The sequence below is a fragment of the Thrips palmi genome, unplaced genomic scaffold, assembly GCF_012932325.1.
Source record: "Thrips palmi isolate BJ-2018 unplaced genomic scaffold, TpBJ-2018v1 HiC_scaffold_7, whole genome shotgun sequence".
NCBI classification, from domain to species: domain Eukaryota; kingdom Metazoa; phylum Arthropoda; class Insecta; order Thysanoptera; family Thripidae; genus Thrips; species Thrips palmi.
Window position 1 is genome coordinate 9335247 of NW_023144634.1, and position 26786 is coordinate 9362032.

Genomic DNA, 26786 nt, shown 5'->3' on the forward strand with positions numbered 1-26786 from the left:
TCAACACATGTTTCAATTTTAATGTAGCCAGCGTTGGGCTAGTCCTTCAAGAGTCCAAAAGGGAACTGTCGGGGAAGAGATTTGTGGGGGTTCATATTTACCTCATAAAAACAAGAGACCTGATCAAAAATGTTTTTCTAATTTTATTAATAAAATTTTTACAAGACAATTACAAATACACATGCAAACAAACATGCTAATGGTCACAATTTATACTGTAAATCATTTTTACTAGTTTATAGAAAAAATGAACACATCATCAGTCAACTTATGGGAATCATCAACAATAGAGATCTTATTAAATAATGATGGCAATGACAAACAACAAAATATTTTTAGGTCCTCCTTGTTTTCTTCTTTCTTCCAATAGCTTCAACAGTAGCACCATCTGAGTTATCTGGTGTGTTATCAAGATCCCTCAAACCTCCTTTATCACGAGAAGATTTTTCTCGAGAATTAGGTCTGTCATTTTGAACAGAACCGTCTCTTGTTAGCCTTTTGAAAAGTGTACCTTGAGAAAATTGTTTTATACTGAGAGCAATACTGTCCCTTTTGAAGTATGAAATGAGAGCGATAATAATGATGGGAAGGAGGAACATTGATCCTTGGTTGAGGTCTTGATCAACAAATCTGGGAATTGGTTCAAATGAGAAAGGAACATAGTGATAAGAAACATTGGCATGGAAGTGGATTGCCTGATTTGAGTAGTCATATGCAGATGGAGACAGAGATGATTCCATTTGCAGAACATAGCCACTGCCATCTGCTGGGATCAGGGGGAAGTGAACTACAACACCAGCAGGGAAGAAGTCATACACTTTAGCCCCCTGTCCTCCGACAATACTATCCAGCCTGGTCACATGAATGGGTTGCTCCGGTGTCTCTTCGCGGCACAAACGCAGTTTCACACTGCGAATTTGCTCCACAGTGTTAAATGAGGTACGCACAACAGCAACTACTTCAGTTTTGGCAAGGGGACGGAATGCAATCAACCTCAAATTTTTCACATCACTCTCTACAGCCTGCAAAATAGAAAAGGTGGTAGGTATAACTCAGTGACATCAGACAGAGAAAATATGAGGCATGAACATTTCATTTCCATTACCTGTAGAGGAATATTGTCTGGTGTAGCTCGGTAAATATGTTTGTTGGCCTCAGCACCTGGCTTAACTCGTACAATGTAATTGCACTGAAAAGTAATTTTAAAATATTATGATCTTTGCTTAAAAATAAGCAGGTACATTTAGGAAGAAATATCAACAAAGAAACTCCAAATATCTTTCTGAAGAAGAAAAAAAAAGGACAATGGAAAATGTCATTTACCTGAGGTTGAAGACCTTTGATGCGGAACTGTCCAGTTACTTCAGTAATGGCTTCCTCCTGCAAATTGGAACACTTATGCCTCTCTCTATCGACTCCAACTGCTTCTACCAAAACTCCTGCTTCCGGTTCTTTGCTCAAGGAAGTCACAGTACCATACGCACTCCAAGCTACACGATCTCCCCTACAAAACAAAGTTTTAAAGAGCATGAATTGAATGCTTGAAAGGAAACAACCAGGTCTCACTAGCCAGTGGGTGATCACTTACTCAAGTTTAACATTTACAGTGTCTCCTTCCTTCACTTCAAACTGTAGTGCAGGAGGCTCAAAGCGGTACTCCTTCAACAAAGGTCGCAAATAGTACTCTCCAGGGCTCAGAGACTTGAAGGAAAGTTGCCCATCAGCCCCAGTTAAACTATTGCGTCGGTATGATCCACCAGAAACAGACAGTAAAACTCCTTGTAAAGGCGTGCCATCTGCTCGGTCAGTTACCACAGCAGCTATTTCAGCCAGCTTTCGAGCAATGATTTTATTCTTGTCATCAGGTCCAGTCATTACATAGCCTTCCTTCTCAGCAGAAACTCTGATGAAAAATTCCAAAAGTTAAACAACAATTCCTACCAAGATCTAGGAAAAATTTGATTTCTTTCAAATTGTACCGGTATTTCTGTCCAGGCTGGAGTGGACCAATGCGGTATTGTCCTTTGGAATCAGTTTCAGTTTGAGTAACAAGTCTCGGCTCTGAAGCTGGATCTCCCTCTTCTACAACAGTAATAGTAACACCTCCTAAAGCTGGAGTAACCTGAATTTTTTAAATTAAAAATATCAATTTTAGAGTTCTTAAGAAATATTTTTGGAAAAAATTAAAAGAAAAAAAATGATATAATTTAAACACTATACCTCTCCAGAAATTACTTGGCCTAAAAATGCTTCAATATTGAAGACATTATCAGCACAGTCTGTGTATCGAGGCATTGAAACTTCCTCAGGTTTAAACAGCATGACTGCTGACTGTGGAATAACCCTGTAGTCTTCATTTTCCAAAGCCATGATCGCTACTTCATAATACCACTTCCCATCCTTTTGTTTTGCTTTCAGTGGTCCTTGCCTGTCATACAAGAAAAGTAAAAATCAATGGAATGATGAGCAGAGAAAACTGCATAAGACTTCTTCAAGTACTTACAGCTCTACTAATGATCCATTATTGCCCTTTTCAATGCGAACAATCAAGTCATCCACCTGTTTGCTTGATTCCACGAATCCTGCGACTGTGTGGCCGATGGCTGTTAATGGAATGGGTCTGACAGGATCTTTAGTACTCCACAAGATTGTGGTTGGCTCCGCAAACTTGTGACAACCCATGCCATGAATGCGGTATGTGCCAGCTACAGGAACACAGAATCTTGAAGCTCCCTTTTTAATTGGCACATTATTTTTGGCTTGCTGATTGGCTGCCTCTGGGACAAGTTCATACGTGACCTGTAGTTAATAATAAACTTGTTACATTATGTTCCAGTTAATCGATAACTTAGGCTGGAAATATTGCTACTCACAGATGCATCATGAGAGGACAACACATTCACAGCAAAACCAACATGCTTGAAAACAGGAACAGTGACATCTGCAGTTAAAACTTCAATTTCATGCTGGTTTGTTTCCCAGCACCAATCATCTCGAATGATTTTCACATGATAATTTCCCAGTAAAACCTCTTTTATTTCATATGAGTTATCTTCTGAAAATGTACAAAATATTATGATAGCAAACCATCATTGACACTATGAAACAATCCAATAGCTAAAATTAGAAAAGCCAAACAAACCTTTTAATCTGATAGTTTGTTCTTCAATTCCCGGTGAAAGAGGCAGAAGGCGGATGCTAATATCATCACAATTTTGCAAGCAAGTCACCTTTCCGTGAACAAGTGCTTTCAGTTGAGAAAAGTCATTGCCTACATTCACAGGCTGATTTATTACTCTCATTTCTCGCACCAATGGAGCATACTGCAAGCCCTTAGCCTTCTCTTCCTGAGACATTTGCACACTGGCGAAATATGTTCCTGGTTTCAAGTGGAAACAGTAAAGACCAGCACTATCTGCCTCAGCCCTGTCGATTATATTTGAAGCTGCCTTGTCACTACTGAGTAGAACAGTACGAGGGCGGTTATCTTCTAGTCGAGGCGGAGTGATACGTCCACAAACTTCAAAGCCCCATGGAATTAAGTCCGGAAGCTGGGCAGAACTTGGACTGACTTTGATGGACAATGATGAAAACCGAAGTTTGTCTGTTGAGCAAATACAAAGCATCATCAGTACCTTCAAATTAAAACCATGACATTCAATCAGCGCACAGAGTTTATTACAACTTACCAGACGCAGCTTCAATGGAATATGTTCCAGTTTGCATGGTATCCAAGCTATAATATCCATTTTTGTCAGTTTCAGTTTTAACTTGATTGTTGACAAGAACAATTGCATGAGGAACACCCGGTCCATTAGGAGTAAACAGAACACGGCCACTTACAGTAAAACCTTTAATCTAAAAAAAATAGAAAAGATTAGAAAAGTTCCTCTACAAAGGTGTACAAGCAGAATAGTCACACCTATTTACCTGAAAATCAGAGGCAAGTGCAACACTTCCATCAGATACAACAAATTCCTGAGATTTAGGGTTGAGATCAAATTTCAGATTCTGAGCCCCTTGGTAAAACGGTTCAGCCCGATAACGGCCAGGAGGTAAGCGAGAGAATCCGAACACTCCGTCCGCATTGGATTGAACATAACAAAGCTGCCTAATGCCTTTCTCTGTAGACTGAGATTTGAATCCTTGGAGACCTTGCTTGTTACAACCAGGTACCACAGGGATAGGAGAGCCCTGAAACCCACCACAAATTAGTGGAACAGTGAGAAAAATTTGTAAAATAATACTCCAGTAGCACGTACCTCTTGGGCAGAAATTTGAAACAGAATAATGTTAACCCCTTTCACAGGTTCTCCATCACTGAGTACCCGCCCAGAGACATCATAGCCTGCCACAAGGAGGCTGCCAGGCTTCACATTGCCATTACCACCAGCAACAGACACTGAAGCTTCAGCACTGCTAACATGCCACCTGAAACAGATTTATTAGTCATTAATTCATTTCTTGCCATTATATTGTTAGTAAAACTGAAAAGTGGAGTTTCATGCTCTCATAGGGTTCTTACTTAGGATGAGATGCTTGTACTTTGTAATTTCCTGATAAAACCGAAGGAAATTCGAATGCCCCACCCTGGGTTGTGATTGTTTGAGCAATCTCTTTCTTCTCTTTAAGTAAACTGACAGTCACTCCTTCAGGGCCAGAAGAGCTCCCCTGAGTCAATACCTATACAAAATTAAATGTGGTTAAGATTTCACATCTAGTTACACATGAATAAGCAACCCTTCACACAACTAGACTCACCTTGCCATACACTGTGAAACCCTTAAATTCGAAGTTGATGTCCTTATTTTGACTGCAGGGATCGTTACGTCCATCAAAGGTCAAAGGTACTTCTTTAGGGGAAAAAGTCCATCCCTGAGGTGGTTCAATCTAAAAAATTGAAACAAAAGAAAAAGATGCTCCATTTAGCTGCTATAAAAACCATTATACACAGTAAATTTATCTGAGAAATAGTCAATGACTTCGGGGCTAAATAATTAAATATTCTGGCACAAGGATCATACCTTTAGAATGTAGCTGCCTTTATCGTAAATGGGTAAGAAGTAATACCCATTCTTAGGAGCGCACTCGGTCTGGTCTTTCAAGCTGCCTTGTTTAGTGTACCTGCCAATAATTAAGAGAACTGTCATCAGTCGTGTAATAAATCAAACTATAAGGTGATAATCAATCTCAGTTGGGGATGCCGAAATGTCGTCTGCTAAACCAACAATATGATGGATTGAACACTGCCACAACTTAACACAGACAACCAATAAATCTAGCTGGAGCGTTTTATCCGTAAAGAGTAGAACATGAACCAATCTGATTCGAAACAAAGATAATATAAAGTGAACTTACAACTTCACTTGAACCTGAGCCATTGATATGTCTATGTCACTCTTGACGAAACCTCCACATCCTATGATATCTTGAGCACCAGCGCAGTTGTGAATTAAAACAAAAATAATGAGACATATTTTTAAAGGTGATAGGATAAATCTAAATAATAATTTCATCGTTTAAGTTAAACTTTCGGCTTCTTAAGATGCAGCATTAATTAGGTTAGGGTGTGACTAGTGTGTGTGACGTATGACCACTGCTACCAACTTCACCAAATAAACGTCAACATAGTGAGCTGGATTAACTCTTCCTCACAGCTGTCATTCATTTTTTTAAAACTTGTCTTTGGTCGCTTTGCCATTGACTTCTTTCCTGATCGTATTGCTAAAAGGGTTGGGCGGAAAACCAGAAAATTTTGAAAGGGAAGACAAAAGCGCCTTTGCGAAAAGCGGGAAACGGACTTTTGGAACAGCTGTGTTTTGTTTTTGCTGTTGTTTTTGTTGTTTCGCATGCTGTTGTTATTGTTGTTGCTGCTATGTCTGCTACTGTCAAACGTGGGTTTAAACGTCAACAGTTTCTCTCCCGCGGCACTCTGGACGCGCGCTCGCTGCGTGTTGGATCGCATGTCGCGGATGGGACGCCGGCCTCCTTGACGTGCTCCTCGACGAAAAGTGACTTGAACGTCGTTTCAACATGTCCGAGATGGAGAATTTGAAGAACCTCCTAACCAAGCACAACCAACAACATCTTCTGCGGTTCTGGGAAAAGCTGTCCGAGGACCAGAGGCAAGACCTGCGCCGCGACCTGAGGGAAATCAACATCGAGGAGGTCTGCTCGTACTTCGACCGCGCTGTCAAGACCCTCGAGGAGTGCCAGGAGAAGCTGGACGACCGCATGAAGCCCATTCCCTCAGAAGCATCTGGATCAGTTCTGAAAGGTACAAAGGAAGAGCTGGAGGCGTACAGGCATGAAGGCTTCCGACTCATCTCCGAAGGGAAGGTAGGCGTCCTGCTGCTGGCCGGTGGACAAGGCACCAGGCTGGGAGTCACCTACCCCAAGGGTATGTATGACATTGGATTGCCATCCCACAAGCCACTCTTCCAGATTCAAGCTGAGCGCATTCGCCGTGTTGAAGAGCTGGCTCATCAACATACTGGGAAGAGGGGAAATGTGACTTGGTACATCATGACCAGTGAGCAGACCATGGAACCAACACTTGCCTTTCTACGCAGTCACAATTATTTTGGCCTAGATAGTGCAAATGTGAAATTATTTGAGCAGGGAATGCTACCGTGCTTTTCTATGGATGGACGTATCATTCTTGATACACCCAGCCGTGTGTCAAAGGCTCCAGATGGCAATGGTGGAGTGTACCGTGCTCTTAGAGACCGTGGTATTCTGGATGACATTGAGAAGCGGGGAGTCACCTGTCTTCATGCTCACAGTGTTGACAATATTCTTGTGAAAGTAGCAGATCCTGTTTTTCTTGGATACTGCAGTTTGAAAGGGGCTCACATAGGTGTGAAGGTTGTTCCTAAAGCTTATCCCACAGAGCCTGTTGGTGTTGTATGCAGTGTAGATGGAAAGTACCAGGTAGTTGAGTACAATGAAATCACTCTTGCCACTGCTGAGCGCCGCAATGCTGATGGTGAACTTACTTTCAGTGCAGGGAATATTTGCAACCATTACTTTTCCTCACAGTTTTTGAGAGCTTTTCTCAATGAACATGAAAAGGAGCTACAACTCCACATAGCTAAGAAAAAGATCCCATATGTGGATGATGATGGTATGCAGATCAAACCAGAAAAACCAAATGGTATAAAAATTGAGAAATTCATTTTTGATGTCATTCCATTTACTGACAGTCTTGTTGTGTGGGAAGTGTTACGAGAGGAAGAGTTCAGTGCAGTGAAAAATGCTGACTCTGCAGAGAAGGATTGTCCACGTACAGCCCGGCAAGATATTATAAATCTTTATGTAAGCTACATTGAAAAGGCTGGAGGCAAAATTCTGGCTGGTCCAGATGGTTCTGTTGTTTGTGAAATTTCTCCACTCTTATCTTATGATGGTGAAGGACTAGAGGAAGTTGTCAAGGGAAAGACATTCACTTCCCCTGTGCATCTGAAGGCCCCTGGAGAACAACAAGCTGTGAATGGCAAAACAAATGGAACAGCCAATGGGGCTGTTAAGGGGGTTGTCAATGGTACTTCCAATGGAGTGTCAAATGGTGTGCATTGAAATTTTGAATGGCCTTGTAATCTTAAAAGACATCCCTTTCAAATGTAGGACTATACAACACTGCCATTTTCTCCCAAAATAGAAACTGCTATGGACTGACAAGAATTTAACTACAAATTATTATTGAAATGACAGTGAAACTAAAGCCTATGTATTTGGAAGTAGATACAATTTTAAAGGCCCTACACTAAGACCATATTGTGTTTCTGTGGGTATCAGGGTTCAATTTAAAAAAATCAAATCTGTCTTCGTTGCAGTTTGAGGGAAAGTCTGTGATTTTTTTTATTGTTTACTGAAACAGCTGTTGGGTGTCAGCAACACCAATGTCCCTTGTTTTCAGTGTTTTTTTTTTTGGGGGGGGGTACTGTGCATTAAATCGGAAATTAGATCTGTATGTTATTTAAAAGCCTTCCTGGGGAAGTAATTTGAGTGAAGCAAAATGATAGCTGACTTCAGCTCTATCATATTTTACTTTTGGGGACAAACATTATCAGAATGTCTAGCTAAATTTGAGGATTATTTTCAAGTATATTCTAGGCAAATTTATGGAACTTCTACTGTAATTATTAAACATAATTGTGATATGCTAGGCCAATTGTGTCTATCAGATTTTTACTAATTAAGTTGTACCAACTGCTCACCATGTCCTAGTTGTCACAATAACATCACAATGAGATGAGCATTTTTCTACTTTTCTAATTCAAATTGGAATGTTGTTCTATTTACTTACATTTTCTTCTCTTTCTCAACTTCCTGCAAGAGAGCAAGTGTTTGTAAGGGAACACCTCAATAGATTGCATCTACGAGCTGGAACTCTGTAGCATGCAACTTGCCCTTGACTTCATTTTCTTTCAGGCTTGTAGAAAGGAGGGAACTGTAACTTAATTTTTATTTGACTTGCAATATATTGTGATATGCATGTAACTCGTCCTATATGCCAAGCACTGTTATTATGTTCAAGCCAAAATCAAATGGTTTAACTAAGAAAGTTTCAGGAAAGCACCTAAAAAATGTTTGGCTCGCTGCACAACAATAATTCTTTTGATTACGTTTACTATTGTAACTTGTAATACTCAATGTTATGTGGTGTGGTACTCAGTAGAATATATGAGTATGTAGTATAAGTTTTAACATGGGTTAATATTTTAGACATTTATAACAGGTGTAACTTTCTTGTATTGCTAATGTTTTAGTTTATCAGAGTGTGCTATTCCAGTTTTGTGGAGGAAATATCAGGTTAGGTGCATTTTGCTTTGTTATCTTTTATTTTGTTGAGTTACATATCATTTATTACCAGTCTTGTTCTTGTTGCCTTTGTTTTAAATGTCTTGAATCATTGTTGAACCCATTTGTTGACTGCCTTAAAATATAATGAAAACGTTGCCTTACCAGCAAGTTCTTTATTTTTATATAAAATCAAACATAATGAAATGTAGTTACCAGTTAGATAAGAGTGCTGTACCTAGAGATACTTAAAATTGACGAATGTATTCATTTATGACTGTTGCGAAGTATTGAAAGTTTGTATAGACATCCGTACTGTACAAAAAAACTATTGTTTTTACTGAAAATATATCATAATATTTTACTTAAGCCAGCCTCTTTCCGTCATTTCCAAACCCCCATCCCCGCTCCCCGCTGGCCGGCGGCCGGTCGAGCGCGTCGAAGAGGGCCAAGGGAGCGCCTGTGAGAGCGAGGGTGGGCAACACCGCAACGCTCGCACGCGCAACGGGCGTGCCCAGGCTGCCGTTCGCAGGGGCTCCGCTCCGACTTGCGTTGGAGACTAGGAGAGGAGAATGCAGCTGCAGCCACGGGGGAAATTAGACACCGGCAGCTCGTTGCACGAAGCACGGAGACGGGGGATGCATAAAACAACACGCAGGGCGACGCCACGGCGACGCGGGCTGGGCCGCAGGGCTCCAGGAAGTAGTTCTCGCTGCTTGTCCGCCTCCAAGGCACGGTGCGCCGCGGTGCGCGGTCCGGGCGGGACGCCGCGTGGCGCATGCCGCATGGCAACACGCCCAGTGAGAGCGACGTGACGCCGCCTTTCACCTCACCGGAGTCCTCCGGCAGGCTCGTGGCTGCCTCTCTCTCTCTCGCACTCATGCGGCGTCCCGTAGGGGTGCGAGAGAGACGGAGCGGTGTTCAGAATCGTTTTGCTGGGGCTCTTGCCGCGTCAATTGCCGCCGGAATAAAGACTTCCCATGAGCTTCCCGAACAGCCTTCTCTATCTCCCTCGCACTCATGGGGCGCTCCTTAGGGGTGCGAGGGAGACGGGGGCTGTGTGGAGTCGAGCCGGAGGGCTCCGGGAACAATAGCGGAATGAAAGCATGGCGGTCTTCGAGGCCACTCCGACGACCGGCCGGCCTCCGGGCACCCGGGCTTGTTTAGTTGTTTTTTTTTTTTCGAGCGGGTCCCTCCACCGGCCGCCGGACGGTTTGTTAAAACTTGCTCGGAATCTTGCTCTCTCTCGCACCGCGCGCCGCACCGCGCTGACCGGGGGGAATTCCACCTCGGCCTTCTTCTCTTTTTCGCAGTGCTTTTGTTGCGAGAGTGGCTTTTTGAACGTTTGGCGGGGTTTGAAGCGCGCGGTTCGCGGTTCGACCGCGCTGGGCGCGCTGGCATTTTGAGAGAGAAAGTGTGCTCCACCTCCAGGACTCCAGGAGCAGGCTGCAGCGCCCACACTATCTGATTCGTGCGGCGGAAGGCCGCAGGATCGGGGCCTCCGAACGTCGCTCTGTCTCTCTCGCACCCATGGGGCGTTGCTTGTGGGTGCGAGAGAGACAGAGCGACGCGACTCGGTCCGCAGCCGAGTGCCAGTGCACCTCGCGGCCGCGCGTTTAACGATCGCTGCCAGCGAAAAATAAAAAGCAATCCGCTGCAGTTTTATCTGTTTGTTGACCCCGTTCCCTCGGAAAGGGAAGGGAAGGCCGATACCTGCGCGGGAAATGTGGCGGGCCGCGAGGAAAGCGGTCGCAGCCGGCCGCTCTGTCTCTCTCGCACCGACGGGCGCCCCGCACCGCCCCGCTCGAGAGCGAGAGAGACAGAGCGACGAGAGCGCCGTTCGGGACGAGCCTGGCGTGAGTGCATGCCAGCGAGCGTGACACTCGCGCGATAAGCGGGGAGGACTAGGGCCTCTTCGTGTCTCTCTCTGTGTCTCTTTGATGTGCGTCAGCCCCGCCACCGCCAGGACTTCCACGGCCTTCTAGACGCCGCGCCGTGTATTCCCTTTCGGAGGGAGGACATGCACGCTGCTTTCCCCGTCACATCGCTCTGTCTCTCCCGCCAGTGCGGGACGCCGCGCGAGTGCGAGAGAGACAGATGTGTCGCTCTGCGGCAGGTTTTTGGCGCGGCCACCCACGCGCTTGCCAGGGGTGCCAGCAGGGCCATTTCGTCGCTGTCTCTCTCGCACTCGCAGGGCGTCCCGGAAGGGTGCGAGAGAGACGGCGGCTGGCGGGCTGGCGCACTGGTGCTATCAACCTGTGACGGTGTGACGTCCCTGCAAACAGCGAAGCAGGCAAGCCGCGCGCACCTGTTCCACGTCACACTGTGGCCGTCGGCCCGTCGGCCTGGCGCTTTATCAAGACGTATCAGTGGCCAACTCGACGCGGCTGGCTGCCTGCGCTAGAGAGAGAGAGAGAGAGAGAGAGAGAGAGAGAGAGAGAGAGAGAGAGAGAGAGAGAGAGAGAGAGAGAGAGAGAGTCTGGGCCAGGCGCTGTGCAGTCGCGAGGCGGGTCGCGCCCGTCCTTGGCCGTGACTCTGGTCTACTCTACGAGACAATGTCCCCCGACTCTCGATTCCCCCAGACTTCGCATTTTTCGTCGCCCCTCCCTGATAGCGGCCGTCCGATGCGATAGAGTCCGCGTCGCGTCGTACCACGTGGACGACGTGGACCCCCCCACCATAAGGCCACTGTCAAACATTAATTTCACAAAGTAGCTGGAGGGGTCTGAAGGAATGCTTATTCCATGTGGCGGTCGACTTTGCAAAGACGGCTGCGGGAATCGTCGATGGATTGGTTCTTTATCTGGTGACGAGGACTGCGCGTCGCGTATGCGTCATGGAATGAAAAACGTAATCTTCATTTGGCCGGGGTGTGCCGGAAATCCAAGAGTGCCCGTTGAAGGTAGAAATCCGTTTTGGCGCGATCGAGTCGCGTTACGACACCACACCTCCCGCTTATCGCCCAAATTCCCTGCGACGCTCGCGTTTTCCGGGGAGCCTCGCGACGATACGCGACGTGATTCGGGTTGAAATTTGCTCTAGCTGATAAGCCGCAAGGAGGATTACTCGCGCCCCGCGACACCGCGATAAAGAGCTGCCGAAATCCTCCAAACGAGAGGCTTCCCTCAGGACGAGTTCCAACAGCGCCTTCTGCCTCTCTGGCGCCCCGTCGGAGTGCGAGAGAGACAGAGCGCTGTGTGGCTGCCGCCGAGCTGCCGCCCCCTCGGCCGTAAGGTCTGCCGCCCCTGCGGCTCCAGGGCCTTGGTGGCGGTGAGGCGGCCGGCCGAGCAGAAGCCATCCATCCCGCAGAAGGTCAACCAGTCCACCGAAGCCGCCGAGCCACGCCGCCACGCCAAGCCGCCCTCCGTCCAGACCGTCCAGGCGGCACGCCGCGCCACGCGGGGCGCTCAAACCACGCCCAGGAAAGCGACGCACGGTGGCAACCCTAGCTCGGACCAGGACCGGGACCACACCGATCGAACCCCGTCGAAAACGAACCCGGGAAAGCGGCCCTCTGGTTTTGAATCTCGTTTACTAGTGGAGGTTGTCTAGTTGAACTCCCTTCCTCGTGGAGAGTGTCCTGTGTGGTCTTTTGACATTTCCAGGTGAAGTCCAGGCTGGAACGGGTCTGGATAAGGCGACCTTGGGACGCCGGCTCGCCAACCACGCCAACCCTGTTCCTAGCCGCGCTCCCGGATCCACTTTTCTCGAATCGCAGAATCGAAGCAGTGCGACGTCCTATTCGTAGAATCTCGAACTGGCGAGGGATTCTCAGCCTGACGCCAGCAGGCTGACGCCGAAGTGTCACCATGTCCCTGTCGCACCCACGGGCGTTCCGTAGGGGTGCGAGTGAGACAGCGCGACGAAGTGCCGTTCTGCTCCGATAAAAGCTCCTCGTGGCGGCATGGCGGGCGCGGGTTCGCCGTTTGCCTACGCCGCCACTTTAAATCGCCTATTACGCGACTCTGCGTTACAGCGGGCAGACGGCCCGTCTCTCTCGCACGCCTACGGGACGCCCCGTGAGTGCGACGGAGACAGGGCGACGCTCTCCGGCAGGCCACTTTCTTCCTGCCCGGCCGTCCGCCCGCTCGCCTGTGTGTGTCTCTGTCTCTGTCCCGCCCGGTGGGATGTGCATAATAGAGCTATGAGGCAGGGCAGGCAGGGAAGACCGCTTTCCCTTTCCCACTCACTCTCGGCTTGGCGCGGTTCATCGCTCCGTCTCGCTCTGCGACGTAACCGCCGTGCACGCCGTGCACCGGGCGGCACCAGGGCATCGAGATCGGCAAGTCCCGGTGGTCCCGGCTCTCCCGACAGAGCCGCCAAGCCGAGTCCGCACAGTGCCTCGTCGCTCTGCCTCTCTCGCACCCCCACGGGGCTCTAACGAGTGCGAGAGAGACAGAGCGACGAGCCCTCGTTGAGCCCGCTGGTCTCGGGGCGGGCATTCCCTTGCTGCCGCGCTGCGCGCTGCCGCTCCCCGACGGGCTGGAGGGTCTTGGTGTCGGGGCGCTCGGCCCGACTCGTTGCGTCAGAGCGAAGCAGCGACGCAGCGCAGCGGGTGCGCCCTGCCCGGCCCTGCCCTTCTCCTCCGGGACCAGTCCTGCGTGTCCTTGGCGTCCTCCCTTCCCCGGGGGATTTTCCATGAACAGGCTCGGTGTCGAGCGGCACTGCTTCGGTTCATTTCGTTCACCTCTTTTGAAACGAGAATTCTCGGCGACCAATCATGTCCACTCCGCGCATTGTTCCGCTGAGTCAGGTGACGCGGTTCCATGAATGTCGCGATGCCCGTCGCCACCACTGTACAATGTGTGGAGGGTCTCGTTCAGCGGCATCGCGGGAACTTTAAGGAAAGGCCTGCCAGTAGAGCTGCGGGCAACCCGCCCGACACTTCTGGAAGTGGGCAGCCCGCCTGACACTCTCCTGTGAGTGGGCAGCCCTCACGAAGGCTGCCCGCCGGTGCTCTACCCTCTTCTTCCGCGTGTGTCGCGTCGGTCGCGTCGGCCTCGCTGACACTGACCTTGGCCATGCGTGTTCGTGTTCGGGGGACGCCCTGCCGCGCCCCACGGACGATAAGGATGGAGGAGGCACACACACGAGCCCTCCGCGTCAATCTCGCGAGGCACGAAGGGGAAAGGGCCGCTACAAAGGAATGGGGAATGAAAGGGCTGACGGCGCGGCGGATTGTTGTTCCGCGCGATGCGAGAGCCTCCTCCTCCCTCCAGTGTGGCGGCGTGGCGTTCTGAATCACTGCCGCCTCGTTCCAGTCGGATGCGCCTCCTAATTGGCGAAATGAGTCGCGGAATGCGAGAAATCCTCGCGCGTTGTCTAACCCTCGGGCGTGCCTCTGCTCTGGCGAACGGCCGCGGAATCGCGAGGCGCCCGCCAACGCCGATCGGACTGCGGCCCGGACGAGGGAAGGACCAGCCAGCAGCACCTTTCCCGCCAAACTCGAATCGGAGGTATCGCTAGGATCATTTCTCAGCTAACGGCGTGACTGGGCCACCGTAATGGTGTGCTTGCCCCTTGCTTGCCCCTCGACCCCGCTTACGTTCGGCCCCGCCGCGAAAGGCAGCTTTGTTTTGCTTCGGCCACACCTGGGGGCGCGGTAGCGGCGGCGGGGCGCGGTGACCTGGAGGCCAAAGTAACGGGCGCGGCGGGGCGGCCGGTGTGGCAATGCAACCGGACTCGTTATTCGACCTTGAGAAACCGATCCGCGCGCACACACACACACGCACGCACGCACCGCCGCCGGGAACTCGAAAGAAGTACACGATGTCGGTGCAGCGGTACCGCGCGTACGCCAGTGCGTTACTCCGAGTGGGTTGCTGTGCTGGCGAGCCAGGCACAAGGCAGCAAGGCAGCAGAATGGCCAAGTCCTGTGTTGGGGTCGGGGCTAGAAGTGAGGGGCTAGATCTCAAGCATCACTCATCTTTTTTATTTATTTACTTTTTTTTCTACGTTTATGTTTTAAACACACGTACACTTAACTAACCACAGGCTCGCTTCATGGAGCAACAATAACTCTTGACATCATTGCCATGAGACTAGTCATTAGCTATTTCGCGTCCCGATGCTTAACATAGAAATGTCTAGATTGGCTACAAACAGCCAAATTGGCGAACACACTTAACTACACACTTCTCTCCAAAAGTGAACTGATTCAGTACAATAGCCTATTTAAACCTAAAATCGCACCAACAAAAACACTTCTGTGTTCTAGCCTGTGATACCAAAAAAAAAAGAGATAGAAAAAGAAAGAATTGTCTAGAAATCTGGAAACCTCAACATAACTAGTAATAAAAAAATACTGAAAATTCGGTTTTGTTACATTTGGATTTATGAGCCCTGTCATTCTAAATTTATATAAGGTTTGTTCAAAAATAGGAATTTTAGAATAATTTTGGTTAGATTGTTTTTCCTTGTTTTAAACTTCAGTTCAACGGAAGTTCATCTTAAAATAGTTTAGCAGTGCCATGATTATGATATTTCGAGATTGAGTTGGACTAGGAATAAAAGCCTCACGTTAGATCATTACTAGTGACCATTTGTCACTGCACATGAGTCATCTATGAGCATTTTCTCCAAAGGAGACTGTCTTACATGGTCTTAGATACTAAAACATAACATGCTGCTGGCACACTCCCTCCCCATCAGAAACGAAAAAAAAGAGACAATGCATGATACAATGGGGCTTTAGCAGCTAACTCAGACAGACTACACTCAGTTTCATTACAACAGATGAGCAAGTTTCCAAATAGGTCAGGCACAAGTTGATTAAATTTGGATCTCTCATCAGTTTGTAAGCAACTGTAAGCAACTGATAAGGAAAAAAAAGTACAATATGCAACCACAACATAGTTGTAATAACTACTGCTCAAACTGTGGAATGTAACTTCAGAAGTAGATATCAGATAAACAAAGACAAATATGAGACAGACAGACAAATTAAGGATAAGTACAGAATACATAAGTCGTCTGAAAAATTAAATTTGAGCTTTTTGACCTACAAAACTAAATCATGAGTGTGGATAAGGCAGTAAAATGAACATTTTATTAGAATTGCAACAATTCTTGATACTAAGACATTTTCTTCTTTTGTCAGTAAAATTTGAGTCTTTTGTACTCTTGATGAGATCACACAAAGGATCATATTGAATATTAGCACGGGTTTGGAGATAAGATATAAACTGAACTCCACCATAATACACTATGGTTTACTGAGCAATATGTAGGCACAGTGTAAATGAATCCATTCATCAACTCACAACCTTTCACAATAAAATACAACTCAAGTCAGAAGTACAGAAGAACATTCAACCGAGAGGTAACAATGTAAACTGTCTTTCTAATTGAAGTTTTTAGAAATAGATTAAAAGAAATTGTATGAGCACTGTGGTAAAATAAAAGTACTTACATAACAGCAAGAACTGAGACAGTAAACACCACATTGTGGTATTTTTTTATGCTGGTGTTTTGAACTCAGCAAGTTCCAAATTGCACAAGGATGAGCATCAAGTTAATTTGGTGATGCTTCAACCTAATAAATCATAGCTGAATCTGATCTGAGTACATCCATTTTAACAATGAATGATTTTATTAAAATACAAATTGGATCCTCAATTGGGATAGATGATGATGTAATTATATTAATTCATTGGTTCATAACTTACAAAGGAGAATGTCTGTTAAGACAAACGATTGTTTAAATTTAACGAAAGTATACGACAAAGTAGTTCCACGAACATACAAATTCATTTTTAATATCACAGAAAATGCATATAATGCTTAAGTATATTAGTTGAATGGCATGGAAATTTAGCTGCAAGAGTTAATGACTGGTTTGATGTGTCTGAAATCCATAAAATTGAAGGTGTTACAAGTAATTCTGTGAGTAACAACATCATTTTAAGAACTTATCCCACGACATAAAAACATCACAACTTTGGACCAATGCAACCAATATCAAGGCTAGATACATAAAATCACATAAACAGATGTAAATAGTCGAGAGTGTGGCTTACAATTAGTCTTAGTTTAACACATTAAACAGTAATAACTTACAACAAAAATGTGTACTTGAGACAAAAACAAACACACATCACCTCTTGATTTCAAAAAAATAAAATATGTGCAAAAAAAGATATGATCTGTAAAATAAAAACAAACCAACAAAATAATAAAACTTTGAGTTTTCAGTTGGCTGAATGGAAACCATGCAGTACAAAAACAAACAAATTGGTTGTTGTAACAACATCAATTTCGGTAACTCACACAAGAACATTATTTATAAATTCAGCCAACTTGATTTAAATAAAGCATAAAATGGGAGTATGTGACCCCAAAGTGAAAAAATGAATATAAAGACACTAAAAAGCTAGTACCAATATGTAAATCCTATAAATTGCTGTTTCCTTCCCTTGATAAAACAATGGAAACTATGTGATGTAATGTGAAGGTCCCAAAACTTGTACGGTTCACTTGTTGCGCATCAGTTCACGTTTTTTCAATTGCTTCAATGCACATTTAGCAGCAGTACATTTAGCAATGCGATAGTTTCTTCCAATGCCTTTGAATGTGCCTTTGCTGAAAACTTCAACTGTGACTCGAACTCTGCGCCCATCAGCGAGCTTTTCGGGTTTACTAGAAAACACACACATATACACACAGTTAATTTATAGGTTATTTTGATTCATATACAAATACAATAGATTTTTCCCTCCTATTCTTACCCAAACTTTGCAGTTTCAGGTTCCATTTCAAGAAGCTCACGAATGGGAGACTTGGGGACATTAGTACTGAATTGCTCTGAAATAATGAACACCAGGAATATTGAGAACGATTTTGCAGTACACAAAGAGTCACAATTCAAGTCATGAAATACTTACCTATTTCTGCACGCATCATGCGATAATAGACTCTCCAAACAGCATCCAGAGACATACCACTGTCTAAGAAAATGGCTCCAGCTACAGATTCGAAGACATCTCCTAAGGCTTTAGGAACTTCAATATCCTCAGCTTCTTCACACTCCTCCTCTTCAATGAGATAATACTGCATAAGGGAAAAAAAAGATACTTAAGAAAATTGGTCACAATCATTAATAAACCAAACTTCAATAAAATTAATATCACACCTCTTCACTTATTGCATGTCCATTTTCTTCTTGGATTCGCACAAATCTATCAACAACTTCATTTAATCCTGGTGACAAATGGCGGAAATACTTGTGGAAACCAAACTTGACAGCTAATGATGCAAATATTGTGTTATTAACAAGAGCTGATCGGAGATCTGTGAGAGCACCAGGAGAATGTTGACGCCAGTCTTCATAAAGGTGTCTAGTGATTAAATAATCTGAAAACAAAAGAAACAACATTGATACAACGTTGATAACTCACTTATAACTTTGATAATATAACAAGAACAATCCAGTACCCAGGACAGCATCTCCAAGGAACTCAAGGCGTTGATAGCAGTCTGTAAGCTGATTGGGAGAGTATGAGGCATGGGTCAGAGCCTGCAAAAGATAACTGCGGTCTCTGAATCTATAGTGAATTTTGTCTTCAAACTTTTCAAAACCGTCCAGTAGGATTGTCAGTTGGCCTTCAGGATCTGGCACATGCCTTAATAAAGGCGATTTGGGTGGTTTTAGAAAGCCATATTGCGTCTGGAAACAGACAATGTCCAAAGGTGAAATTGACTGAAAAGAGAAAACCACATTTCATGCGTCCAACATTTCACATACCTTAACATGACCATCTTGGGAAATAGGTTCTTCTTGAGGTAGAACTTTAATTCCCAACCAGGCCATAAACAAAAGCGCTCCTCTGGGGCCACATGATATGAGGTAAGCTCCTGAAAATGATAAAATATGAGATTAGATACCTAAAGACTCTTTCTTTGATATTTTACTTTCTTTAGATGAGAGGAAGATCTCACCAATGAGGGCTTCTACACAATCTGCTATGCTTTTATCAGGAATGCTATGTTGAGTGATGAGATTATAGGGAATAAAGCAGGGCATTGAGTCAAGGAGTGCCAGTGGGTCAGCATCTAAATGCATTTCACCATCTGTGTCTTTTGCTGCTTCTTCACTGCCTTCCCCTCCTGCAGAACTGCTAGAATCATTGCCATTTCCCTTAACTGTTCCTTTCACAGTTTGCTTCATTCTGGCTTCCTTTTGCTGTTGAAGCAACTTCAATTGCTGCTGCTGCTGAAACTGCACCAATTTTTTGTGTTGCAAAGCAGCAGACAGAGGCACATCATCATCATCTGAATCAGCATCAGCACTGATGTTAGCCAGTTTGAGGGTTTCTTTTCTTTCATTCACTTTTTGTTGTATTTCTTCCAATGTCAAGTTCCTCAGTGACGGCAAATCTGCCGAGTTCCAGTGACAGGCTGGCAATCCTGCTTGAATGAGAGCTTTTTCTAGGTCACGAGGCACATAATAACAAGGTGGTAGCCAGTTGTCATGAGGTTCAAACTTTGTTGCAATCATGCTTTCACCAAAGACTTTCCGCCTGCCTAAACGGTACAAATTGAGGTTGCTCACTTGTTTGGAACGTAAATGACTTAATTTGCCTTCATGTATTCGATCATAAGTACAATAAAGGTAAGTTGTGATTGCATACTTCAGGAAAGAATCCCCAATTGTTTCCAGCCGTTCCAAATTAATACCATCATTTGCATTGGACATAGTGAGTGCCTGCAAAAGTACTGCAGGAGAAGGACCAGAGTGCCCACTTAGATCTGGCTGGAAATCAAAGCTGAACTTTATACCAAGGTCGTCATCATCCGGTTGAGGGAATCCTGACAAAGAGTTGAAAGCAGACGGTGGAGGGCTAGTCTCAAGGTCATTCATATTACTATTCATTATGTATTCAAGTGCTGGAAGTTTCTTATCACAAGTGTCATTTTGGACATTAGCATTTTGGTCAGAGCTTGCTTTAACCAGAATGTAGGGTTTATCACTTGGCACATAGCGCCCATCAGAATAAATAGTATTAATATTTTTCTCAATGATTTGCTCAAACTTTTTTAAAGTGCTTTCATCTGGGCATTTATCTCCAGTTTCATGCCAGTCCCAAGGCTCTTCTTCCAGGATCTGGAAGATGGACAGTTTGGAGTTTCCTTCTCTCCCCTCATCTTCAACTGCCTCAGCTGTATTGTCAGGCTGGTACTCAATACGCAGTCCACCACCTCCTCCTCCATCATAGCTGCTGCCATCATCATCATCTTCGTCATCATCTGTAAGGTCACTGTACGAGTCCGAGTCAGGGGCAGCACAAGGCTCAGGTTGAAATATGGTTCTGGACTGATGGGAAGGCATCCAGTTAGCAGAAGAGCTGAAGCGAGCATTGCTTGCTCCTCGAGTTCGCACTTGCTCTGGTTCGTCCTGTGGAAAAAGAGAGAGATAGAGATAGAGAAAAAAATATTACCTGATGGCTTAAAAGAAAAGATTAACCATGATCAAGAGCAGACCTGATTGGTTGGAATGGGTGATCCCCAGCCAGTCCCTGGTGCACTAGTTCCCCAGCCACTACCACCCAAGTCTGGCATGTTTTGCAGCATTGTCACGTTACCAGGCAGAGCCGCATTTGGGTCAAAATAGTCAATGTCTGGTTCTGAAGGATTTGAAGCCATTTCGTTGGACCAGGTTCCAATATCAATCCAAGGACTTTCCATTTTCTTCTTTTCTTCCTCACTTCCTTCTGGAGTTCCACCTTTATCTGGTTTTGGCATCTTTTCTGGAGGGTTTTCAGTATCTAATGGAAGTTTGACAGAACATTCCTGGCTGTTATCTGTATCTGTGTCTTTGTCTTTAACAGATTCCTCTCTTGCTTTGATTTCTCTAGATTTTTTCAAGACATCAGCAAGTGTCCACCCAAAGTTCAAAGGTCTCCACTCAAAACCTATTAACAAAAATGAAAATTAAAATACATATGTAATGAAATGAAAACCAACAATAGGAACTGAAAATATTTGGCAAAAGTTAGGTGCTAACCTGAGGGCAGCTCCATAGAACCTAAACCAATATCAAGTGCAACTTGACGACGCAGTTGGTCAGCTAAAAGTAAAGCGTTAATCCTGTATAAAATACATGGTAAGCACACTGCTTTGCGCCATAGGGAGGCAGGGAAAGGATGGACTGTGCACAGTTCAGGAACCAAAATCTGCTTCTGTTCTAGATTTTCTCGTTTAGCCCGTTTGGTTTCTTCACTGCTAGTGGGCAGAGCAACACCTTTCCTGTTTACATATCTGTGGAAAAAGTAAGGGTTTTAGAAAATATTGAACAGAATGTTTCACACAAAAACAGGACTGTGGTATTAAAGACATCATTACCTGGGAGTCAAGAAGTTTAATCTTGCTGATGTATGGTCAACATCTAAAAGAGGCTGTTCTCGATTCTGAATGGTTAGTCCATATTTCTTGTAATAATAGTTTTCAAAAGAATGATAATTTTCAGAACTTGGAAATGATGACTTAGGATTGAGCTGGTAACAAATTTCAGCTACATAGAAGTACTGGAGAACAGAAACAAAAAAGCAATTACCACATCAAACAAAATATAGATATTCTAAATTTAAAAATTTAGAAGAGTTTAAGTTCACACCTGGGGTTGATCTTGGTTGCGGTACCAAGGCATAACAACTGCATCTTGATATTTGAAGGCCTCAAACATAAAATCTTTGCGGTTTTCCTCTGACACAGGTTTTGGACTCAGATTTCTTCTGTCATAAATGCGGTCCAAGAACTCCCAGTCTACAACAGCTGTTGACTCCTTTGTTGCTGTGGAATATTTTAAGCGGTTAGAAAGAATATAATACAATAGAGGTACATAAAAGATGACAGCTGGTGGCTTCAGCTCATGCCCTTACCCTTCCGCGTTGGCACGATGAAAAAACTATTTTCTGCTGCATTTGGATCAAACATCATCAAATATTTTTGAAGGCGCAGTACATTTGTAAATGTGTAGTTAAGAAATGTGATGATTTTCTCAACATGAATGTCAGTTAATTCCACTGGCTCTGGGTTGAGTTCAAGACTGACAGAAACTTCCCCAGATCGGGTGAAAATAGGGAAGGGACAAACCTGAGAGCCGATCACAAATTAATAACAATGGGTTAGTAGAGATAACAGGAGCAGAAGAAATTAGGCTACATACCTTGGGAATAGGTTTCAGAGTTAAAATACCAAACCCTTGGGGACTATCCTCAGGTGCATAAATAGACCGTCCTCTAGTATTCTGTTCATCTGGCAATGGACAAGTCAAAACCATACTAACATTGTAAAGCAATGCTTTTGATCCTGCCACAGGCCTACAATCACTAAGCGCTTCTGCAACCTAAAATAATTACAACAATAAGAAAAAATTAATAAGTTTTCAAAACCATTCTTGTCAGATTGTCTGATATATAATCTATACCCTTTTGTAATAATACTGCCGACGTTTGGTTGTGCCTGGACGAGGTTCATTCGAATCCCATGAAATTGAAGCTTCTTCAATTTCTTCTGGTGCCAAAACAATACCTCCATTGGCCTCATCATTAGTCAGTCGGAAACTTTCCTTTCCAATTGGCATCAAGTTATCATCAAGTTCCAAAGCTGCATGGAGAACTCGCACAGTCTTCAGAGCTGTCAAGCGCTGGGACAATATCTTATTCGGTACTGCTGGACCCTATCAAATAAAATCATTTTGTACAATGAGTTACAGCATACACAACCCTTTTGTCTAGAAAATGTCCAAAAAGTTACCGTGATGTTCTGCTTCACTGGAGAATTTATTGGCAGTCGTAATGTGCAGCTATATAATTTTGTTCCATCATTAGCAAAACTTTGGTTTATGGTATACAAGGGGGTGAGTTTGGTAAATGTGTCACTAGGCAATTTGGCACAATACCGATTTATGAGAGATATAGCATTAGCAAGAGTAGCACATGAATTTTTTTCTGTTGAACCAGAGGGAGAAAAAGTTTCCACAACTGAAGTGTATAAATCAGCTTCTTTTTCTTCCTCAGACGAAGACTCACGATTCATACACTTTTTCAACAACACCTGATTGACAGAAAAGTATAATTATAGAATGTACCACTCAAAGTAAAAAAGAAAGATTTCCAAAAAAACAAAGACAAATATATTTTTTCTATATTACCTGTTCAATACCCATAAACTCTGCAAGTTGACGAACAAACAACTGCGAGTTGCCTTTCTCAATCAGCAATACGAAATGAGCATCGGCTGCCCTTGCACGTCCCTTACAGTGAACATATGATCTGTATGACTGAGGTTCATCAAAGCGTACTACCAGGTTACACCTTGGTAGCTCCATGCCCTCCTCCAGGACTGATGTGGCGATGAGTAGATTACATTCATGCATGCGAAACCTGCAACAAACAAGGAGTTCTTCTTAGAAAAGCAGTGGTGCATAAATTTTTCGTGTTGCCTGGAAGGGGCTATCTTTACCTTTTCAACACCTCTTCTTGTTTACGATGTTCCTGCTCAGCATCTCTTGGCTCCGTCACAGGATCAGCAGTTTTCTCTACTGTGTACTGAACTCCTAGATAGTTCAATTTATCATCATGCCTCCGTACTTCCTACAAAGTACCATAAAAAAATCAAAATTAGTATTACAGTAAGTAAACAAATGTATCATGGTACATTTCTTTCCCTTCTTCAGTCTTACATTTAGCAGGTAAAAAAGAATTTTAGCTGTCAGATGACTCCGAACAAATATTATTCCACACAGAATGTCAGGGTCCATTGGATCAAAAGTCCCCCTTCTGGATCCATCTGCATTTCCTTTACGAGGATACCTGTGTCAACAAAGTGGTTTTGATTGGCTAATCCATGACAAAAAAAAGGCAGGTTTAACGAACAAACAAATCTAATTCACGTTACCTTGATCCTCGGCCTCGGCCTCTTCCCCGTAAAGGGCGTGTTGATGCTGCAAAAAGACATTAGTATTATTATTATTATGATATAAAGGACACACAATAAAGGCATCTCAAACCTATTTCTCAAAACTTAACATACCTCTGACAGGTTGCTTGGGGATGACATTAACTTCTGGTGGTACTTCCTTCATTTCTGCTTTTGGTTCAGATTCCAAAGGAGGTTTACTTTCTTCTGAAGGTTTAGTTTCTTCTGAAGGTTTAACTTCTTCTAGCATTCTAGGTTCTTCTGGTGGTGAGGGTTTCTCATCTGATGAAGTTCCAGCTTGAGCAGCTGAATCTGAGTTATCTGTTGGGCTCTTCTCTTGTGTTGATGTGGCTTCCATCGCTTTATTTTTCTGGGCAGCACCTTCAGGAGGTGCTCCAGCGTCTTCAACTTCCGCCTGAGGTGGTCTAAACTGCTTTAGCACCTCTAGAAGCCTCACCACCTTAGGTGAGCAAAACTTATAAATTTTATCTTGGTCATCATGTCGTTGAAATTCATACTCACAAATAGCTCTAAAATTACAAAAAAATAAATTATTAACAACAACAATAGAGAGGCAGGCATACTGCCATACTGCCAATTTTACCTTATTTTTATCATTACAGATGAAACCATACACAATAACAGATAATGACGTTCATATGGAGTTTTAACTTTCAATTTCTCAATTTGAACAAGGTAGATTAAAGCTGCTCGATCGGCACAATATGGTCCTGAAAAAAAAAAAAAGATGTCAAGTAATATTTTGAACAAATTGACAACTATGCACCTTTAACTTGCTAAACTTTAGCTGCACCTAGAGGCTTCTGATTCATTGACATAAATGCAGAAACAAAATAAACTTACCCAAAGTCCTCAAAATTTCTAGAAACTCCTTCATTATACTTAATGGGTCTATCTTAGGGTCTGGTACCCCTAGCAAGTCTTCTCGAAATTCTTCATCATAAATCTCAAAAGGATCATACCTATGATCATTGAGAAAAAAGAGGGCTTCTTCAATTTGCTGAGAAAGTTGACTATCAACATCTCCGGGTTCATGAAGAGCACATTCCAACACCCGTTCAGTAGGATGAGTGCTGAACCTAAAAGATTAACAATAAAATTTGATTGCTAGACACCAACTAAAGATAGAGTATAGGGTATTGGTTAAAACATTACAAACCTCAAGAGGGAAACTATTTCACTCGCAGTTTCAGCAGATGAGTGTAACGCAGTTTCTAAGCGATTCATTTCCCATTCCAGCTTACTAGGATTACATCCTGAGCTAAAGAGTTGTGGTGTAAATCCTAATATTCTTGGTTTGCTTTCATTCAATTCCATATATGCCTTCATTACCTAGTAGGAGCGAAAATTTAGAAAATATTATCATGAAGAGAAGATGATATAAAACTGAAACGACTCATGCAATGACTGAAAAGGGTACTCTTACCTGTTGTAATGGATTATTGGCCTGCACAACTAACTGGCATTGGTCTATTATAAGCAAATTCACAGTTGCAAGGTCCAAAACGCCTATATTCACAGCATTGGCACATATTTCAGGTGTCATCACTAAAACCTTTATAGAAAATTTAAGAACATTACACATAAAATTCTACTTTCAATAAAATTTCCTTTTAGAAAGAGTATCGAACCTTACCTGTTTATTAGAAGTTTGTTGCTGAAATGTGGTAGGTTCCCATTCAGTAAACCATTGTACTGAAAGATCAGTAAGGTATTGCAAGTATGATGCCATAAATGTCACAACTGAAGGTGTGTGGGCCAAGTATATGGTACATTTTTGTTTTCTAAACCAAAATTAAATTGATGATCATCACAATCTGGACAAAAACTAGAAGCAGATTATAAAACCACAAAAAAAGGTAATCATCCTTACTTGCGAATCTGGATGGCACATTCTACTATAAGTTTGGAGGCAATAAACACTTTGGCGGTCCCGGTCCCAAGGCAGATGATAATGTTACGATCTTGAGCATTATCCAGAAGTTCCACCTAGGTAAATTAAAGCACATTTCATTTAAGTGGCAGTAACTTATTTAGATGTTAAAAGTGGGATGTTAAAAATGTATTCACCTGGTACTCTCGAGGGGTGAACGATTTTGTGTGGACATCATTTAAATAATAAGCCATCGGCTTAGCTGTAATCACATATAAAAAATAAGATTTCTCTAAAGATATCTAGAGAATGCAAAGGATGCTACTGGGGCATCAAAGAATGCTGTCAGTTTATTCAGTTGGGACTAAAGAGACAAACAGAAGGAAACTCCAAGAATGACAAAGAGATGAATGGAGGAACAATTAATGGTACAGGGAAGGTGCCAGTTTTTTAACAGTGTGTTTGGCCAACAAGTATAAAGTTTTTTGGATGAGTTTTAACAGGTCTTGACAGCTATTTAGTTCACGAAGAAATTTGTTTACATTATTTACGTATTGTATTGGAGCGGACGAGGTTAAGGATTACACCAGAACGAACTTTAACGTAACTAATGCAATAGGTAAAGTGAACTGTTCAAATGAATTGGAGAGAAAAACAAGGGCATTAGCTTGTACCAACAGCAAAGAGGCTATGAAATGATTTATTTGATTGAAGGGGCGAAAAAAGAACCTGTCGGATGTGTTGTTTTGAGTGTACAGACGAGCATCCAATGATACCGGGCGAAGGTTTCCAGCAGACTAAAATAAATATGTACAACAGAGCCTAACCAATTTCCCGGGCTCACGCGGTGTCTTTCCGATCGCAGCCGCGAAAGCAAAAACTAGGAAGAATCAATGTTTACTTTACGTTTGAAGGAAAATTTCACAATTCGCAAATACGGCAAGAGAGCCGTAAAATAGTCATTAAATTTGGATTTCAATCACACTGCTTCTACAAGGCCGTGACCCAGAAGCAGTTGCGCCAACTTACGAAACCGAGGAATGCGGTTGCCCTAGAAATACTTCATCTTTGATCGAAATTATTTATTGTGCAATTGTTAAATTATTACACGTGACATCGAATGAACAAAGAATCCCCATCCTCGTAAAAAGCGTGTTTGTACAAAAATTGATTT

General features: G+C 43.8%; 3 protein-coding genes across 4 annotated transcripts; 1 reads left to right on the forward strand and 2 right to left on the reverse strand.

Moving 5' to 3' along the window:
- Positions 1-123: 123 nt before the first annotated feature.
- On the reverse strand, positions 124-5668 carry LOC117652230 (nodal modulator 1). 2 transcript variants are annotated; one of them, XM_034396971.1, is made up of 16 exons: positions 5359-5668; positions 5025-5124; positions 4762-4890; positions 4526-4683; positions 4263-4431; positions 3931-4194; positions 3690-3858; positions 3143-3604; positions 2874-3052; positions 2504-2799; positions 2221-2428; positions 1980-2122; positions 1589-1903; positions 1324-1504; positions 1106-1189; positions 124-1022 (listed from the first exon to the last, which is right to left on the reverse strand). In XM_034396971.1, exons 1-16 carry the CDS (start codon positions 5514-5516, stop codon positions 336-338), a joined length of 3702 nt encoding a protein of 1233 aa, XP_034252862.1. In that variant the 5' UTR covers positions 5517-5668; the 3' UTR covers positions 124-335. The 2 variants fall into 2 exon arrangements, with proteins under 2 accessions (XP_034252862.1, XP_034252861.1); XM_034396970.1 differs by having other exon boundaries at positions 2874-3055; positions 5359-5663.
- A 192-nt stretch (positions 5669-5860) lies between these two features.
- On the forward strand, positions 5861-9171 carry LOC117652452 (UDP-N-acetylhexosamine pyrophosphorylase). The gene has a single exon (XM_034397388.1). The coding sequence runs from the start codon at positions 6034-6036 to the stop codon at positions 7576-7578; it is 1545 nt and encodes a 514-aa protein (XP_034253279.1). The 5' UTR covers positions 5861-6033; the 3' UTR covers positions 7579-9171.
- Positions 9172-14711: 5540 nt separating this feature from the next.
- LOC117652156 (endoribonuclease Dcr-1) lies at positions 14712-26596 on the reverse strand. Its single transcript, XM_034396851.1, has 28 exons — positions 26342-26596; positions 25810-25874; positions 25613-25728; positions 25376-25523; positions 25166-25294; positions 24899-25071; positions 24583-24818; positions 24323-24449; positions 23833-24248; positions 23698-23743; positions 23483-23612; positions 23263-23393; positions 22952-23183; positions 22555-22854; positions 22226-22477; positions 21965-22144; positions 21678-21891; positions 21413-21588; positions 21142-21323; positions 20804-21057; positions 20281-20711; positions 18739-20194; positions 18545-18654; positions 18235-18466; positions 17933-18153; positions 17685-17850; positions 17529-17604; positions 14712-17439 (listed from the first exon to the last, which is right to left on the reverse strand). The coding sequence occupies exons 1-28, from the start codon at positions 26376-26378 to the stop codon at positions 17274-17276; spliced, it is 6402 nt and encodes a 2133-aa protein (XP_034252742.1). The 5' UTR covers positions 26379-26596; the 3' UTR covers positions 14712-17273.
- Between the last annotated feature and the right edge of the window lie 190 nt (positions 26597-26786).

Excerpts from the sequence above, each read along its gene's own strand:
- LOC117652230 (XM_034396970.1), bottom strand. The coding sequence starts at position 5,516 with ATGAAATTATTATTTAGATTTATCCTATCACCTTTAAAAATATGTCTC. Across the intron at positions 5,125-5,358 it reads GCTCAGGTTCAAGTGAAGTT|GTACACTAAACAAGGCAGCT; the intron begins GTAAGTTCACTT and ends AATTATTGGCAG. Across the intron at positions 2,800-2,873 it reads TGTCCTCTCATGATGCATCT|GTCACGTATGAACTTGTCCC; the intron begins GTGAGTAGCAAT and ends TATTAACTACAG.
- LOC117652452 (XM_034397388.1), top strand. The coding sequence starts at position 6,034 with ATGTCCGAGATGGAGAATTTGAAGAACCTCCTAACCAAGCACAACCAA.
- LOC117652156 (XM_034396851.1), bottom strand. The coding sequence starts at position 26,378 with ATGCTCGTCTGTACACTCAAAACAACACATCCGACAG. Across the intron at positions 25,524-25,612 it reads TGTGCCATCCAGATTCGCAA|AAAACAAAAATGTACCATAT; the intron begins GTAAGGATGATT and ends ATTTTGGTTTAG. Across the intron at positions 18,655-18,738 it reads TTGTGTAGAAGCCCTCATTG|GAGCTTACCTCATATCATGT; the intron begins GTGAGATCTTCC and ends TATCATTTTCAG.